We start from the raw sequence: 15,689 nt of genomic DNA, 5'->3' as shown, positions 1-15,689 counted from the left end.
CCTGGGTAGTGGTGTCCCGGGTAGGGGTGTCCTGGATAGTGGTGTCCTGGGTAGTGGTGTCCTGGCCCGGATGTGACGGGGGCCTGTGGCTGCCCCCCTCATCGCTGGGTGGTCGCTCCCGCACGTGACGGGGGTGTCGTCTCCCTGTTGCTCCAGGTCTCTCCGTCTCCCGTGGTCTCCGAGGGGCATCCTGCGGGCGGTCTGCATCTGCGGGGATGGGTGCCTGGACGTTTGGTCCTGCGATACACAATGAAGCATGCATGGTTAGACATCAGGCAGTGATCAGGTGATACGGGGGAGGGGGATATAGGGGAAGGGGGATATGGGGACGGGCTGTTGGTGGCTCACTTGCTCGTGGGGCCCCGACCTCTGCATCAGCAACCTCCCGGTCCTCAGGTCCGCCAGCCAGTTCCAGGGCCCTTTCCTCGTGTACGGTCAGTGGCCTCTCATCAGCGGGCCCTCCTCCAGTCCTCACATGCTCCCTATTGTTGTGTGCGCGCTTCTCCTGGGGGGGGGGGGCGGGGGGGGTGGTGGCAGGGGTAAAAGGCAACAGTGTTAGGCAGGTATATGAATGCACGCCATCGGTTGCGCGTGCATTGCAGAGGTTAAGGTTAGGGCTGGATTCACTTGGGGATATGGGGGATATGGGGGAGGGGGGATATGGGAGAGGGGGGATATGGGGGAGGGGGATATGGGGGAGGGGGGGATATGGCGGATATGGGGGAGGGGGGATATGGGGGAGGGCGGGATATGGGGGAGGGGGGGATATGGGGGATATGGGGGAGGGGGGATATGGGGGAGGGGGGATATGGGGAGGGGGGATATGGGGAATATGGGGGAGGGGGGATATGGGGGAGGGGGGATATGGGGGAGGGGGGGATATGGGGAGGGGGGGATATGGGGAGGGGGGATATGGGGGAGGGGGGATATGGGGGAGGGGGATATGGGGGAGGGGGGATATGGGGGAGGGGGGATATGGGGAGGGGGGATATGGGGAGGGGGGATATGGGGAATATGGGGGAGGGGGGATATGGGGAGGGGGGATATGGGGGAGGGGGGATATGGGGGATATGGGGGAGGGGGGATATGGGGGATATGGGGGAGGGGGGATATGGGGGAGGGGGGAATATGGGGGATATGGGGGAGGGGGGATATGGGGGAGGGGGGATATGGGGGAGGGGGGATATGGGGGAGGGGGGATATAGGGGAGGGGGGATATGGGGGATATGGGGGAGGGGGATATGGGGAGGGGGGATATGGGGGAGGGGGGATATGGGGAGGGGGGATATGGGGGAGGGGGGATATGGGGAGGGGGATATGGGGGAGGGGGGATATGGGGGATATGGGGGAGGGGGGATATGGGGGATATGGGGGAGGGGGGATATGGGGGAGGGGGGATATGGGGGAGGGGGATATGGGGGAGGGGGGATATGGGGGAGGGGGGGATATGGGGGAGGGGGGATATGGGGAGGGGGGATATGGGGAATATGGGGGAGGGGGGATATGGGGAGGGGGGATATGGGGGAGGGGGGATATGGGGGATATGGGGGAGGGGGGATATGGGGGATATGGGGGAGGGGGGATATGGGGGAGGGGGGAATATGGGGGATATGGGGGAGGGGGGATATGGGGGAGGGGGGATATGGGGGAGGGGGGATATGGGGGAGGGGGGATATAGGGGAGGGGGGATATGGGGAGGGGGGATATGGGGGATATGGGGAGGGGGATATGGGGAGGGGGGATATGGGGGAGGGGGGATATGGGGGAGGGGGGATATGGGGGAGGGGGGATATGGGGGAGGGGGATATGGGGGAGGGGGGATATGGGGGATAGGGGATATGGGGGAGGGGATGATATGGGGGAGGGGGGATATGGGGGAGGGGGGAATATGGGGGATATGGGGGAGGGGGGATATGGGGGATATGGGGGAGGGGGATATGGGGGATATGGGGGAGGGGGATATGGGGAGGGGGGATATGGGGGAGGGGGGGATATGGGGGAGGGGGGATATGGGGAGGGGGATATGGGGGAGGGGGGGATATGGGGAATATGGGGGAGGGGGGATATGGGGGAGGGGGGATATGGGGGAGGGGGGATATGGGGGATATGGGGAGGGGGGATATGGGGGAGGGGGATATGGGGGAGGGGGGAATATGGGGGATATGGGGGAGGGGGGATATGGGGGATATGGGGGAGGGGGGATATGGGGGATATGGGGGAGGGGGATATGGGGGAGGGGGGGGATATGGGGGAGGGGGGATTTGGGGGAGGGGGGATATGGGGGATATGGGGAGGCTCACCCTGCCTGCTCTGACGAGGTCGTTCACCTTCTTGTGGCACTGGGTGCCTGTCCGTGGTGTTAGGGCCACAGCGGTGACGGCCTCTGCCACCTCCCTCCACAGACGCCGGCTGTGGCGTGGGGCAACTCTGCGGCCGTGCCCGGGATACAGGGCATCCCTCCTCTGCTCCACCGCGTCCAGGAGCGCCTCCACATCGCGTGACTCGAACCTCGGGGCTGAGCGACGGCCAGCCATCCAGTCGGGTGTTGCGGTCGGGTGTTGCGGTCGGGTGGGGGGGAGCTGCGCGGCCTTATGAGCCGTCACGCCGTGCAGCGCGTATGACGCTGCACGGCGTGAACCACTGCGCAAGCGCGGATCCCGTTACGTCGCTGCTAGCCCATTTCGGGCCGCAGACTATCGGTCCATTTTTATGACGTGACGCAAGTGGGATTTGCGCCGTTTTTTGCGCCGATCGGCGGACTTTCCGCCGATAATGGAGAATTTCGCCCCAGGTTTGAACAGGGTAAACTCCAGAGATTCCATCTCTTGGTCAAGTGGTGCTCACTGAGAAACAGCCCAGTGGTGGGAGAAAATTGCGATTGGTTCTTCCAGAGAAAGAGGCAGGATCTTCAGGAAAGGAGGGGCTAATTTAGAAGAAAGGCGGGACTTTACCCAGAGCCAATGATCAGATGACCTAAATAAAATAGTAAATGCATCGTCTGTTCCAGTCAGGCCACTGTCCATATTGACCAAATATATGTTTTTATTTGGATTAATCACTCATTATTACAGAAAATGTTCCACGGAAATCAGAACTTTTATTTACCTGTCGATGCAAAGTCTGGTGTTTTATAATATGCAGACCAGTCAATGAGGTCTGGGTGTCTGACAGTGACTCCTTCCCCACGGAGAACATTACACATCTCGTCTATTTCTGCAACAACTTTCTTCAAATGTTCCTCAGGAAAGCGGTGGCCTCCGTGCTGCAGGTAAAATGGCCAATTCTTCTCGGAGGTGTTGGCCTGGAAAAGAAATGACAAATCAGAGCGTGGTCCTCGTGCACATGAACAAGGTGGAGTCAAGCTGGTCTTTTCATTTAAAGATCAGTTGGATTAATTTGATACATTTGCTTCTAGGTCAGAGTGGTGGGTGTGACCCTCACTAGCACTTCGCGAGCAAAGTGTTCTTTATTCTTTTGGGTTTTGGCTAAAGGTCGTACCATGACCGGTACAGGCTGGGAGGGCCGAAGGGCCTGACCCTGTGCTGTATTGTTCTTTGTTCTTTATCCTATTGCTTGAAGAGCCTTCTGTTAAGATATTGAATCGAGATCCTATCTTGTTGACGACGGTGCCAGGGTTTGAAGGAAAACACCCTTGTGGAGGCATTGGTGATGATCTTTCAGAAATCACTGGTGGCAGGAAGGGCACCAGAGGACTGGAAGGTGGCTAATGTAACACCGCTGTTTAAGAAGGGAGGGAGGCAGAAGATGGGAAATTATCGGCAGGTTAGCCTGACTTTGGTCATTTGTAAGAATTAAGAGTCTGTTAATAAAGATGAGATTGCGGAGTAGTTGGAAGTGCATGGTAAAATAGGACTGAGTCAGCACGGCTTTGTCAAAGGGAGGTTATGTCTGACAAATCTGTTAGAGTTCTATGAGGAGGTAACAAGGAAGTTAGACAAAGGAGAACCAGTGGACAATTAGATTTCCAGAAGGCCTTTGACAAGGTGCCGCACAGGAGATGTAAAATAAGTTAAGAGCCCATGGTGTTGAGGGTAAGGTCCTGGCATGGATAGAGGATTGGCTGTCTGGCAGAAGGCAGAGTGGGGATAAAGGGGTCTTTTTCAGGATGGCAGCCGGTGACTAGTGGTGTGCCTCAGGGGTCGGTGCTGGGACCACAACTTTTCACAATATTGAATGAAGGAGCCTCTACTGCTTCACTGGGCAAGGAATTCCATAGATTGAGGACTCTGGGGCTGTACTCGTTGGAGTTGATAGAAATCAGATTTTCTGGTTCGCAATAGACGAGGTAGATAAAAGGTTTAATTAAGAAATCATTAAGAGTAAATCATATTCATGAGAGTGAGACAAAGCTGACTAGCTGAGAATTAATCAGATAAGACTTTAAATGTTCATATTTTGCAAGTTGTTTGAGACTGGCCAGAATCCAAGGCCAGTGACAAAATACTTCATTGTAGGCAGATGCCTGCCCAGGCCTGGACAGATCCGCTTCCACGGCACCAGTCAGTCAGGGTCATAATGACTTTTTGAAAACTGTGTTAATCTAATTAATGTTAGAGGCAGAATTGGCAAGCCAGGGTATGGAAAATTACAAAATCACACCCAAACATTTATCTCTTAAATTGACAGACAGACAGTTGGGTCGAATTGAGTGAATTATAAATTAGTTGAAGCCAATCACAACTGTAAAGAAGGCAAACTTTAAGATAATGATCTCCTTAAAAATCAATTGTCGGGATGGTAAAATCCATTCTGGAATCAATCTATCACTTTTTGAAATCTATGTCTTGCTGCTGCCTTTGATATTTTTCTTTTGTTTAAATCAATCTGTAATTTTATACTGTGTATTATGATTTGAAGAATTACCACAATCTGTATTTTTAAACTGAACGGGTATTCGCTAAAGACAATTAATCTCGATGGTGCGGACGCTTCGAGAGTCCAGGGAAACTGTTCAGGAATCAAAGTTTGATTGAAACGCAACGCAATAATCATCGTCTGAGACATGGCCCATGTGCCCTTGAGAAGCCACTTGAGTAATATTTTGTTTATTAAATAATCAACAGTACCTTTATATAAAAAATATGAAAACAAACAACTTCACAGTCCGTATATCACATTAACCATTAACTGACAAGGAAAAGGCACTGTGCCACACACACAAGTACCTTTTTGCTACAGAACATTGATACAAATACAGAGCTACAAAGGAAACCAAACACACTTTAAACATTAAACAGTCAACATTATAATAAGGTCGGCAGCAATCTGGAAGAACATTTCTTCAACACCTTCATCAAGTTGCTAATTTGGATCAATCCGCCTCTCTCTCCCCCTCCTGCAGCTCCCAGCAAGAGACTCTCAACAGTGGAAAGTCACACCAACACAGAGCACATCAGAAGAGAGAAAGAGCACTCCCTCTCCAGCGCAGGCAGCTGGTCATCTTACAGCCTCCCTTTCCTTACTCCAGGCCACAGAAGCAGAAGGGGTGGCAGCAAACAAACACACGACCTTCCCACCAGCAGCGGCAATCAGCAAACACAACCTCCAGCACTACTCGAGAACTGTAAAGTGCTCTCACAACTAACAAAGCCCCCCCCCCATTTGAAATAGCCTTCATTTGTGAAGCTAGAGGCTGCTCACAGTCAAAGGGTGTTAAAGTTACCTTCAGCATACAGCAAAGAGCAGGGCTCAGTCTTGGATGTGTTGAGTAGGACAGACAGGCAGCAGCTGTAGTTACCCCTGTTATGGGGATCCGCGATATTTAAAGATGGTTTCAAGGCCTGGCATATGAAACATCCACCCCCCCACCCGTCCTTGTCCCCCGGCTCAGGGGCAACCCCCGATCTGCAATGTTTCAGACCCCCCAAGCAAGACTAGCCCCTCTTACATAAGAACATAAGAACTAGGAGCAGGAGTAGGCCATCTGGCCCCTCGAGCCTGCTCCACCATTCAATGAGATCATGGCTGATCTTTTGTGGACTCAGCTCCACTTTCCGGCCCGAACTCCATAACCCTTAATCCCTTTATTCTTCAAAAAACTATCTATCTTTATCTTAAAAACATTGAATGAAGGAGCCTCTACTGCTTCACTGGGCAAGGAATTCCATAGATTCACACCCCTTTGGGTGAAGAAGTTCCTCCGAAACTCAGTCCTAAATCTACTTCCCCTTATTTTGAGGCTATGCCCCCTAGTTCTGCTTTCACCCGCCAGTGGAAACAACCTGCCCGCATCTATCCTATTTATTCCCTTCATAATCTTATATGTTTCTATAAGATCCCCCCTCATCCTTCTAAATTCCAACGAGTACAGTCCCAGTCTACTCAACCTCTCCTCGTAATCCAACCCCTTCAGCTCTGGGATTAACCTAGTGAATCTCCTCTGCACACCCTCCAGTGCCAGTACGTCCTTTCTCAAGTAAGGAGACCAAAACTGAACACAATACTCCAGGTGTGGCCTCACTAACACCTTATACAATTGCAGCAGAACCTCTCTAGTCTTAAACTCCATCCGTCTAGCAATGAAGGACAAAATTCCATTTGCCTTCTTAATCACCTGTTGCACCTGAAAACCAACTTTTTGCGACTCATGCACTAGCACACCCAGGTCTCTCTGCACAGCAGCATGTTTTAATATTTTATCATTTAAATAATAATCCCTTTTGCTGTTATTCCTACCAAAATGGATAACCTCACATTTGTCAACATTGTATTCCATCTGCCAGACCCTAGCCCATTCACTTAGCCTATCCAAATCCCTCTGCAGACTTCCAGTATCCTCTGCACTTTTTGCTTTACCACTTATCTTAGTGTCGTCTGCAAACTTGGACACATTGCCCTTGGTCCCCAACTCCAAATCATCTATGTAAATTGTGAACAGTTGTGGGCCCAACACTGATCCCTGAGGGACACCACTAGCTACTGATTGCCAACCAGAGAAACACCCATTAATCCCCACTCTTAGCTTTCTATTAATTAACCAATCCTCTATCCATGCTACTACTTTCCCCTTAATGCCATGCATCTTTATCTTATGCAACAACCTTTTGTGTGGCACCTTGTCAAAGGCTTTCTGGAAATCCAGATATACCACATCCATTGGCTCCCCATTATCTACCGCACTGTTAATGTCCTCAAAAAATTCCACTAAATTAGTTAGGCACGACCTGCCCTTTATAAGCCCATGCTGCGTCTGTCCAATGGGACAATTTCCATCCAGCTGCCTCGCTATTTCTTCCTTGATGATAGATTCCAGCATCTTCCCTACTACCGAAGTTAAGCGAACTGGCCTATAATTACCCGCTTTCTGCCTACCTCCTTTTTTAAACAGTGGTGTCATGTTTGCTAATTTCCAATCCGCCGGGACCACCCCAGAGTCTAGTGATTTTTGGTAAATTATCAGTAGTGCATTTGCAATTTCCCTAGCCATCTCTTTTAGCACTCTGGGATGCATTCCATCAGGTCCAGGAGACTTGTCTACCTTTAGCCCCATTAGCTTGCCCATCACTACCTCCTTGGTGATAACAATCCTTTCAAGGTCCTCACCTGTCATAGCCTCATTTCCATCAGTCACTGGCATGTTATTTGTGTCTTCCACTGTGAAGACTGACCCAAAAAACCTGTTCAGTTCCTCAGCCATTTCCTCATCTCCCATTATTAAATCTCCCTTCTCATCCTCTAAAGGACCAATATTTACCTGAGCCACTCTTTTTTGTTTTATGTATTTGTAGAAACTTTTCCTATCTGTTTTTATATTCTGAGCAAGTTTACTCTCATAATCTATCTTACTCTTCTTTATAGCTTTTTTAGTAGCTTTCTGTTGCCCCCTAAAGATTTCCCAATCCTCTAGTCTCCCACTGATCTTTGCCACTTTTTTTTTTTTTCCTTCAATTTGATACTCCCTTATTTCCTTAGATATCCACGGTCGATTTTCTCTCTTATTACCGTCCTTCCTTTTTGTTGGTATAAACCTTTGCTGAGCACTGTGAAAAATCAGTTGGTCTTCACCAAGACCACCACCCCCCTCCCCTCGAGGCAGCAGCTCCAGCACCCTTGAGCTACCAGCCGGAAGGGGAAATGGCCCCTCACCTCCGTTCCCCCTCAGCAGACATTGCGTCGGCTTCACGTTTTTAAAAAGAGCATTAAACGTCGCCCGCGTGACTTCCCGCTGGGGAGTCGGTTAATTCCCGGGAGGCCGTTGCATTAGACTTCAAACTCGATGGTGACAGTAAAATGAATGCAAATGAGGGTTAATGCTATGCTCGCCATATTTGGGCCAGATCTGGAACTCTCCACCAGAGGGGGCTGGTTAAACTGCTCGTGCCTCGATTTTGGCTAGGTCATGTTTGGAATACTGTGTCCAGTTCTGGTCACTGCGCTACCAGAAGGACGTGGAGGCTTTGGAGAGAGCACAGAAAAGGGGTGGGGGGGGGGTTGGGAGGGAGCTCCATTGACCATTTGACTGCCTCAGGGCCAATTGTTCAGGGGCATGCAAACCCCAGCCAATGGGGAGTTTGTGCGGGGCCCTGGGCAGTGTGGACGAGGGAGCTAAAGAGTAAAGACGTGTTGTATAGTGTTCTGTGACTGTTATTTAATTACCTTTCATCAATAAACCCTTTTGTTAATGACTAGAAGCCCACTCCCGGTGGCAGCCATGAAGTGAGCGGATGCATGTTTGGCTCATGGTTGTCTTTACGCTGGATTGCCGCAGGAATTTTGGAAGAAAAAGGTGCAGAAGTGAAAGCAGAAGAGAGTGATCCCCTAGTGTATGGAGCTGCGGCCCAGAAGTGCCCGGAAAAAAGTGAACTAGTTGGTTGAGGCAAGCGAGAAGCAGGCAACGCACGCAGAGATGGCGGATGTGCAGGGTCTGGCTCGGCCAGCTCAGTGATCGATGGACCAGTTGGTGAGCTTCCTGAATGAAGGAAGGAAAGTTTGGAGAACCTGGCCCGGGCGGTGGACTCGATCAAGGCGGTGGTTGACCGCGTGGAGACGAAATTGCCGGCCCAAGGTCAGGCGATCCAGAGGCTGGAGGAGCATGCGGGGGAGCAGGAGGAACAGTCCACCTCGATGGCAGCAGAGAGATGGCTGATGCGTGACCCGCAGTCGTGACTGCTGGAGAAAATGGAGGACCTGGAGAACCGTTCTCGGAGGCAGAACATGCGGATCGGGAGTCTGCTGGAGAGAAGAGGAGGATCGGACCCTGGTGCGTATGTTGGGAAGATGCTGCAGACGTTGCTTGGGGAAGGCGTGTTCGACAGGCCTTTGGAGATGGATCGGGCCCACAGGGCACTGATGCGCAAGCCCCAGGGGGTGTGAGCCGCCGAGGGCGATGGTGGTACGATTGCATCGCTTCCTGGACAAGGAACGCATCATGAGGTGAACCAGGCAGACGAGGCGATGCACCTGGGGGGACGCTGAGATTAGGGTGTAGCAGGACCTGGGGTCAGAACTGGCGAAGAGGAGGGCGAGCTTTAATAAGGTCAAGTCAGCCCTGTACAAGAAGTGCGTAAACTTCGGGCAACTGTACCCGGCCCGCATATGGATGACCTGTGGGGGCCGGCGGAGGAGGCAGCAGACTTTATGAAGGAGAATGGACTGGCACGACAAGGAGGAACTTGAACTTGGATTGAAGAGAACTGAACTATATTGTGAAAAACTTTACATTTTTGTTGTGTGGATTTCTTTTCGTTTTCCTCTCTGTTTTTGGGTTCTGGTTGGGGGTAGGCCGGTACTGTGCTTTGTTAAGGGATGAGGGGGCGACTTTGTGTTCGGACCTTAGGAGAGATTGTTTGTTTGTTTTGACTTCTTGCCTTTGTTTTGACTATTTGCACTAAGAGCGGGGGGAGGGGAATCAGTGGGGGGGTAAGATGCTACGCGCCAGGGGCGGGGGCTACCAGGTTAGCTGGGCGGGCTAGTTCATGGAAGCAAGGTGGGGGGGTGAGCTGAAGATCGAAGTGGGGGGGGGGGTGGCAGGGGGAGTGGGGATGGGGGGGTGATTACACTGCTGACGGGGGGGGGGGGGGGGGACTTTCGAAGTGGAGGAGGAGGGGGGTTGATGACGGTAGCTGCCCGAGGGCGTGCCGGGGGAGGTGCGGGACATGGGCTGCAGACTGGCCCAGGAGAGGTTATGGTTGATCAGCAGGGGAAGGGGGCGGTGTGCCCCCCGACCAGGCTGGTCATGTGGAACATTCGGGGACTGAATGGGCCGGTCAAAAGGGCCCGTGTGTTCGCGCACTTGAGGCAACTGAAGGCGGATGTGGCCATATTGCAGGAGACACATCTGAAAGTGGGGGACCAGATCAGGTTAAGGAAGGGATGGGTTGGGCAGGTGTTCCATTTGGGGTTAGACTTTAAAACAAGGGGGGTGGCAATCCTGGTCAATAAACGGGTGGCATTCGAGGTGGGGAATATAGAAGCAGTCCCGGGGCGTAGGTACGTTATGGTTAGTGGGAAGCTGGAGGGAATGGCCGTGGTATTGGTAAATATATATGCCCCGAACTGGGGTGATGTGGAGTTTGTGAGACGGGTACTGGGGAAGATCCCAGACCTAGATTCACATCGACTGATTATGGGGGGGATTTCAATACGGTCCCGCATCCAGGGTTGGACCGGTCGAGTCCCAGGTCTGGGAAGGTATCAGCTATGGCAAAGGAGCTGTGTATTCCTGGACAAAACGTTGCTGGCTGAGGAGGTGAATGCTGAATATTCAGCAACAGTGGTGTCAGACCAGGCCCCGCACTGGGTGGACTTGCAGGTGAGCAAAGGAAAGTCCCAGCGGCCACAGTGGAAGGTGGATGTGGGGATGTTAGCGGAGGAGGAGGAGGCACGTGAGCCGGACGCACCATGTGTTCCAGGACAAGGTGTGAGTAAGGAGTTGATAGCAGTCACATATTAGAGTAGCTCTGTACTATCTTCGTGTAAGTTAGCATTACACCATTATTTCCAACTGTATTAATCTTCAACATTATAGTAATCCTTTAGAGTAGTGTTAGTAATAAATAGTTTTGTTGTAAAACAAAGTCTAATGTTCTTTGTTAACACTACCACAAGATTCAACATCAGCATTATCAGGTGCAAACTCATTTTGTTTATGTTACTAATCTGATCAATAAATCAAATAGGTTAAACTTCAATGGAATATAATGGAATATCAGCAGGCTGGTATAGTGAGCATTTTTAAAGCAAGGTGTTATAATTGTATATTCTACTGGATACCATTGGTGTAAAGTAGAGATACACCTTTAGGACAAGAATTATACCTTTATTTCCAGTGTGAAAGGGGGCACACATGCATTCTCTGGTCTCCCAACAATCACTTCTTCCAGAGTGTCCCACTCATTGTAGGAGCAGACAGGACACTCTTCAGTAAGGGCATCAGTAGCCTTGTCCTTGTGATTATCATCTGCAACAGAGGACCTCTCGCTGGCTGTAGCAGCAACAGCAGCCCGAGTGCTTTGGAAAGCTTTTCGCACCCACCCGGCAACAGTGCGACCAATCTGAAAGAAACAAGAGAAACCATCAGAAAATGTCCGAGGCGGAGAAGATGTTGAGGAAAATTTCAATCTGGGATTGAGTTTTCTGGCAATGGCAAGCATCCATTGTTGAAAATTGGAGGAGGCTGGGGGACAACAAGGGTAGGAATGATGAGATTGCAATGCATGAACAGAGAGTCACACTGAGGGAGGGTCAGCAGCTGACATGACATCCCAAATACCCCCGCCCTCCCACCAACACCCCCATCCTCACAGCTCCCATCTGGAAAGCAAGCCGACTCTTCATTATCCCATTGGATGATAGTCTTTCACCCAATATTATCATGAAAAACTCAGTGGGATGTTTAATGCTCTGTGACGTTTCTCCCTAATTGCTCAGCAGATTAACTCCTGAAGACACAGGAGAATCGAGAGGTCGGTGACTATAATCATCTGCAAACATTATATATTGCCAATCCTTAGCTCACTAAAATATTGCAAACATTTGTGTATTTTGTGGTTGAGCGATCTTTACATTGACACATACTTACAGCATTGACAGTCTGCCGAGTCTGATCATTTAGATGTGGGAGCTGACATTAGGTCATGTGCCAGGTGAAGTGTCCAGCCTGGATAAAATGGCTACTTCCTTTAGCAAAGAGGTCAATAATAGATTTAAAATCATCGGGAGAAGGAGCAGATGGGAGTTGAGGAGTGTTTATTTCATGCAGAGTGTAGTAACCTGCACGGGACACATCCGGCTGGGGTGACTGTGTCCCCGTGCTCATCGAGACTGCGAGCTCCCTCCACTATAGGTGGGGTAACTTACCAGTACTGGTATAAAAGGTCAGCTAGTGTGCGGCCAACCAAAAAGGAGAGAGGACCTGGTGAGGTGTAACCGAGCCTCGTGGAGTAATCTTGTTGTAAAATGTTTTTAGAACCCTCTCTGTGGCCTATCCATGTCTTATTAAACAGAGGGAGTTGTGAATCCAGATCTCACTGCCTGAAAGCATGGATTGGGTCGGATTGGACTAGTTAGCTGCAGACTGTTGACGCAGAGTAGAAAGTGGGATTGGGCAAGTTGCCCCTTTTGTGAGCAGCACTGATACAATGACCCCTTCTCGGTGTCATAACGTTGATTCTAGGAACTGCATCTAGGAATGAATTCTTTGGCATCAAATCAGGTGTTGGAAAGACCCAAGATCAAAGGACAATTGACACAGTAGATGTGCATTTATCAGCTGCTACCCAATGGTATTAATAACTCTCGATGTGAACCGGGAGCCAGGATCCAGCTTAACTGCCCTGAAAAGTTTGATTTTATTTTCACATTTCATAACCAATTTTAAACAGACTTTTTTGGTTATTAATTTGAGTTATCCATAGGTTTAGAATTTATAACAACTTCTAGATTAGGGAGGGGAAATAAAATTAGCTCTGACTCCCGCTCCTGGTCACTATCCTATAAACCCTCTCAAATGGACATCGTCCGGAGCTGTACAAGAGCAAGAGTCAATAGGGTTTAATTGTCCATCATTCTCATCATCTAGATTCACACGTAAAGAATGAAGTCTTGGCTAAGATAGCAGAGGGTCCAAGACCTGTACCTACAGCTCACATTAAAGTCAGGAAAAGGGTTGATGAGTGGAAGTGGCTTTGTGGAAGGTTGGTGAAAGATTAGATTGGAGACGCTCAGCACCAGGAGAACAATGCATCATGTTGCTGAACTGGGTTGGGTATTTACGAGCACCAGAATGTAATTTCAGCAATAAATACAACCAGAAAATGTTTATTTGATACAATGATCTGATTAATACTACAGCCCTGTATGCTTCACCTGATGCTGGTGACTATGTTGCCCTATTACGCATTTTCTTTCTATGTACTAAATAGAACACAGAACATTACAGCGCAGTACAGGCCCTTCGGCCCTCGATGTTGCGCCGACCTGTGAAACCACTCTAAAGCCCATCTACACTATTCCCTTATCGTCCATATGTCTATCCAATGACCATTTGAATGCCCTTAGCGTTGGCGAGTCCACTACTGTTGCAGGCAGGGCATTCCACGCCCTTACTACTCTCTGAGTAAAGAACCTACCTCTGACATCTGTCTTATATCTATCTCCCCTCAATTTAAAGCTATGTCCCCTCGTGCTAGATATCACCATCCGAGGAAAAAGGCTCCCACTGTCCACCCTATCCAATCCTCTGATCATCTTGTATGCCTCAATTAAGTCACCTCTTAACCTTCTTCTCTCTAACGAAAACAGCCTCAAGTCCCTCAGCCTTTCCTCACGAGATCTTCCCTCCATACCAGGCAACATCCTGGTAAATCTCATCTGCACCTTTCCAATGCTTCCACATCCTTCCTATAATGCGGCGACCAGAATTGCACGCAATACTCCAAATGCGGCCGCACCAGAGTTTTGTACAGCTGCAACATGACCTCATGGCTCCGAAACTCAATCCCTCTACCAATAAAAGCTAACACACCGTACGCCTTCTTAACAACCCTCTCAACCTGAGTGGCAACTTTCAGGGATCTATGTACATGGACACCGAGATCTCTCTGCTCATCCACACTGCCAAGAATATTACCATTAGCCCAGTACTCAGTCTTCCTGTTATTCCTTCCAAAATGAATCACCTCACACTTTTCTGCATTAAACTCCATTTGCCACCTCTCAGCCCAGCGCTGCAGCTTATCTATGTCCCTCTGTAACTTGTAACATCCTTCCGCACTGTCCACAACTCCACCGACTTTAGTGTCATCTGCAAATTTACTCACCCATCCTTCTACGCCCTCCTCCAGGTCATTTATAAAAATGACAAACAGCAGTGGCCCCAAAACAGATCTTTGTGGTACACCACTAGTAACTGGACTCCAATCTGAACACTTCCCATCAACCACCACCCTTTGTCTTCTTCCAGCTACCCAATTTCTGATCCAAACTGCTAAATCTCCCTGAATCCCATGCCTCCGTATTTTCTGCAGTAGCCTACCGTGGGGAACCTTATCAAACGCTTTACTGAAATCCATATACACCACATCAACTGCCTTACCCTCATCCACCTGTTTGGTCACCTTCTCAAAGAACTCAATAAGGTTTGTGAGGCACGACCTACCCTTCACAAAACTGTGTTGACTATCTCTAATCAAATTATTCCTTTCCAGATGATTATACATCCTATCTCTTATAAACCTTTCCAAGATTTTGCCCACAACAGAAGTAAGGCTCACTGGTCTATAGTTACCGGGGTTGTCTCTACTCCCCTTCTTGTTCTGTTTGAGCTGCTCGCAGAAAAATACTTTTTATTGTACCTCGGTACACGTGACAATAAACAAATCCAATCCAATTCATGAATGTTGCACTTTCAACAGAAGCAGTGTGGCTGAGTAATGCACCTGTTCAGAGCGTAAGAGCAGAACCCATTCCACATGTTACTGTTCAGGCGATTTGAGAATCGTACAGTATTGCAGGTCTGGCAAAGCTCTGTATTTACACTAGCTGCTGTGTCTGAATAACTTGGAAAAGAATGAATGGCAATTTGTGCTTTGTAACCCGATGATTATTAATAACCACTCAAATGTACGGGGGCGTGATTCTCCGAAACTGTGACACTGCGGCCCACAAGGTGCCAGCACGGGCGCCACGGGAAACGCGGGGGTCGGCCCCAGACGGTCGTCACAATCGCGTCGCCACGGCGCACTCAAATAGACGCAAAACCCCACACACAGCCGACGGATCAAGGTGGTCGCCTGCTGCGCAGTCCCGAGGTTCAGGGAGCGTGACCTCGAAGCGCTCCTGGGCGCCGTGCTGCAGAGGAATGGGGCCCTGTACCTCAGATCCGGCCACAGCACCGCAGCTAACATCGTCCGGCGTATGTGGAGGGAGGTGGGCGAGACCGCCAGCACCGTCGGGTTGGCATCCAGGACAGGCGAGCAGTGTCGCAAGAAGCTGAACGACCTACTGAGGGCAGCCAGGGTGAGTACCCAGCACTGTGCCCCTGGCACCAACCCCCCTACCCCCCACACATGTCACACCGCCCTGCCTGGCCCCACCCCTCACCCCACTGCAGGTGGAGGTAGCAGCAGCCGGACGGTCGAAGGGCAGACGTGCCCCAGCAACCAGCTGCCGCCCAGGTGGGTCCCGGACTCCTGGAATTTCCACCCCCACCCAGAGACCCGATGCAGTCA

General features: G+C 50.4%; 1 protein-coding gene across 1 annotated transcript in view; it reads right to left on the bottom strand.

Moving 5' to 3' along the window:
* The window catches only part of LOC140387341 (glycine amidinotransferase, mitochondrial-like), a 102,026-nt gene that overhangs the window by 71,157 nt on the left and 15,180 nt on the right, over window positions 1–15,689 (bottom strand). Inside the window, exons 2-3 of the mRNA XM_072470286.1 lie at window positions 11,277–11,513; window positions 3,106–3,301 (exon numbers count right to left, since the gene is read on the bottom strand). Of these exons, the coding sequence (XP_072326387.1) occupies window positions 3,106–3,301; window positions 11,277–11,513 (433 nt within the window). The remainder of the gene's footprint in view (window positions 1–3,105; window positions 3,302–11,276; window positions 11,514–15,689) is intronic.

The sequence above is a fragment of the Scyliorhinus torazame genome, chromosome 12 (assembly GCF_047496885.1).
Source record: "Scyliorhinus torazame isolate Kashiwa2021f chromosome 12, sScyTor2.1, whole genome shotgun sequence".
Taxonomy (NCBI): domain Eukaryota; kingdom Metazoa; phylum Chordata; class Chondrichthyes; order Carcharhiniformes; family Scyliorhinidae; genus Scyliorhinus; species Scyliorhinus torazame.
Note: the sequence above shows the minus strand (reverse complement) of the source record. Positions and strands in the feature narration are given on the sequence as shown.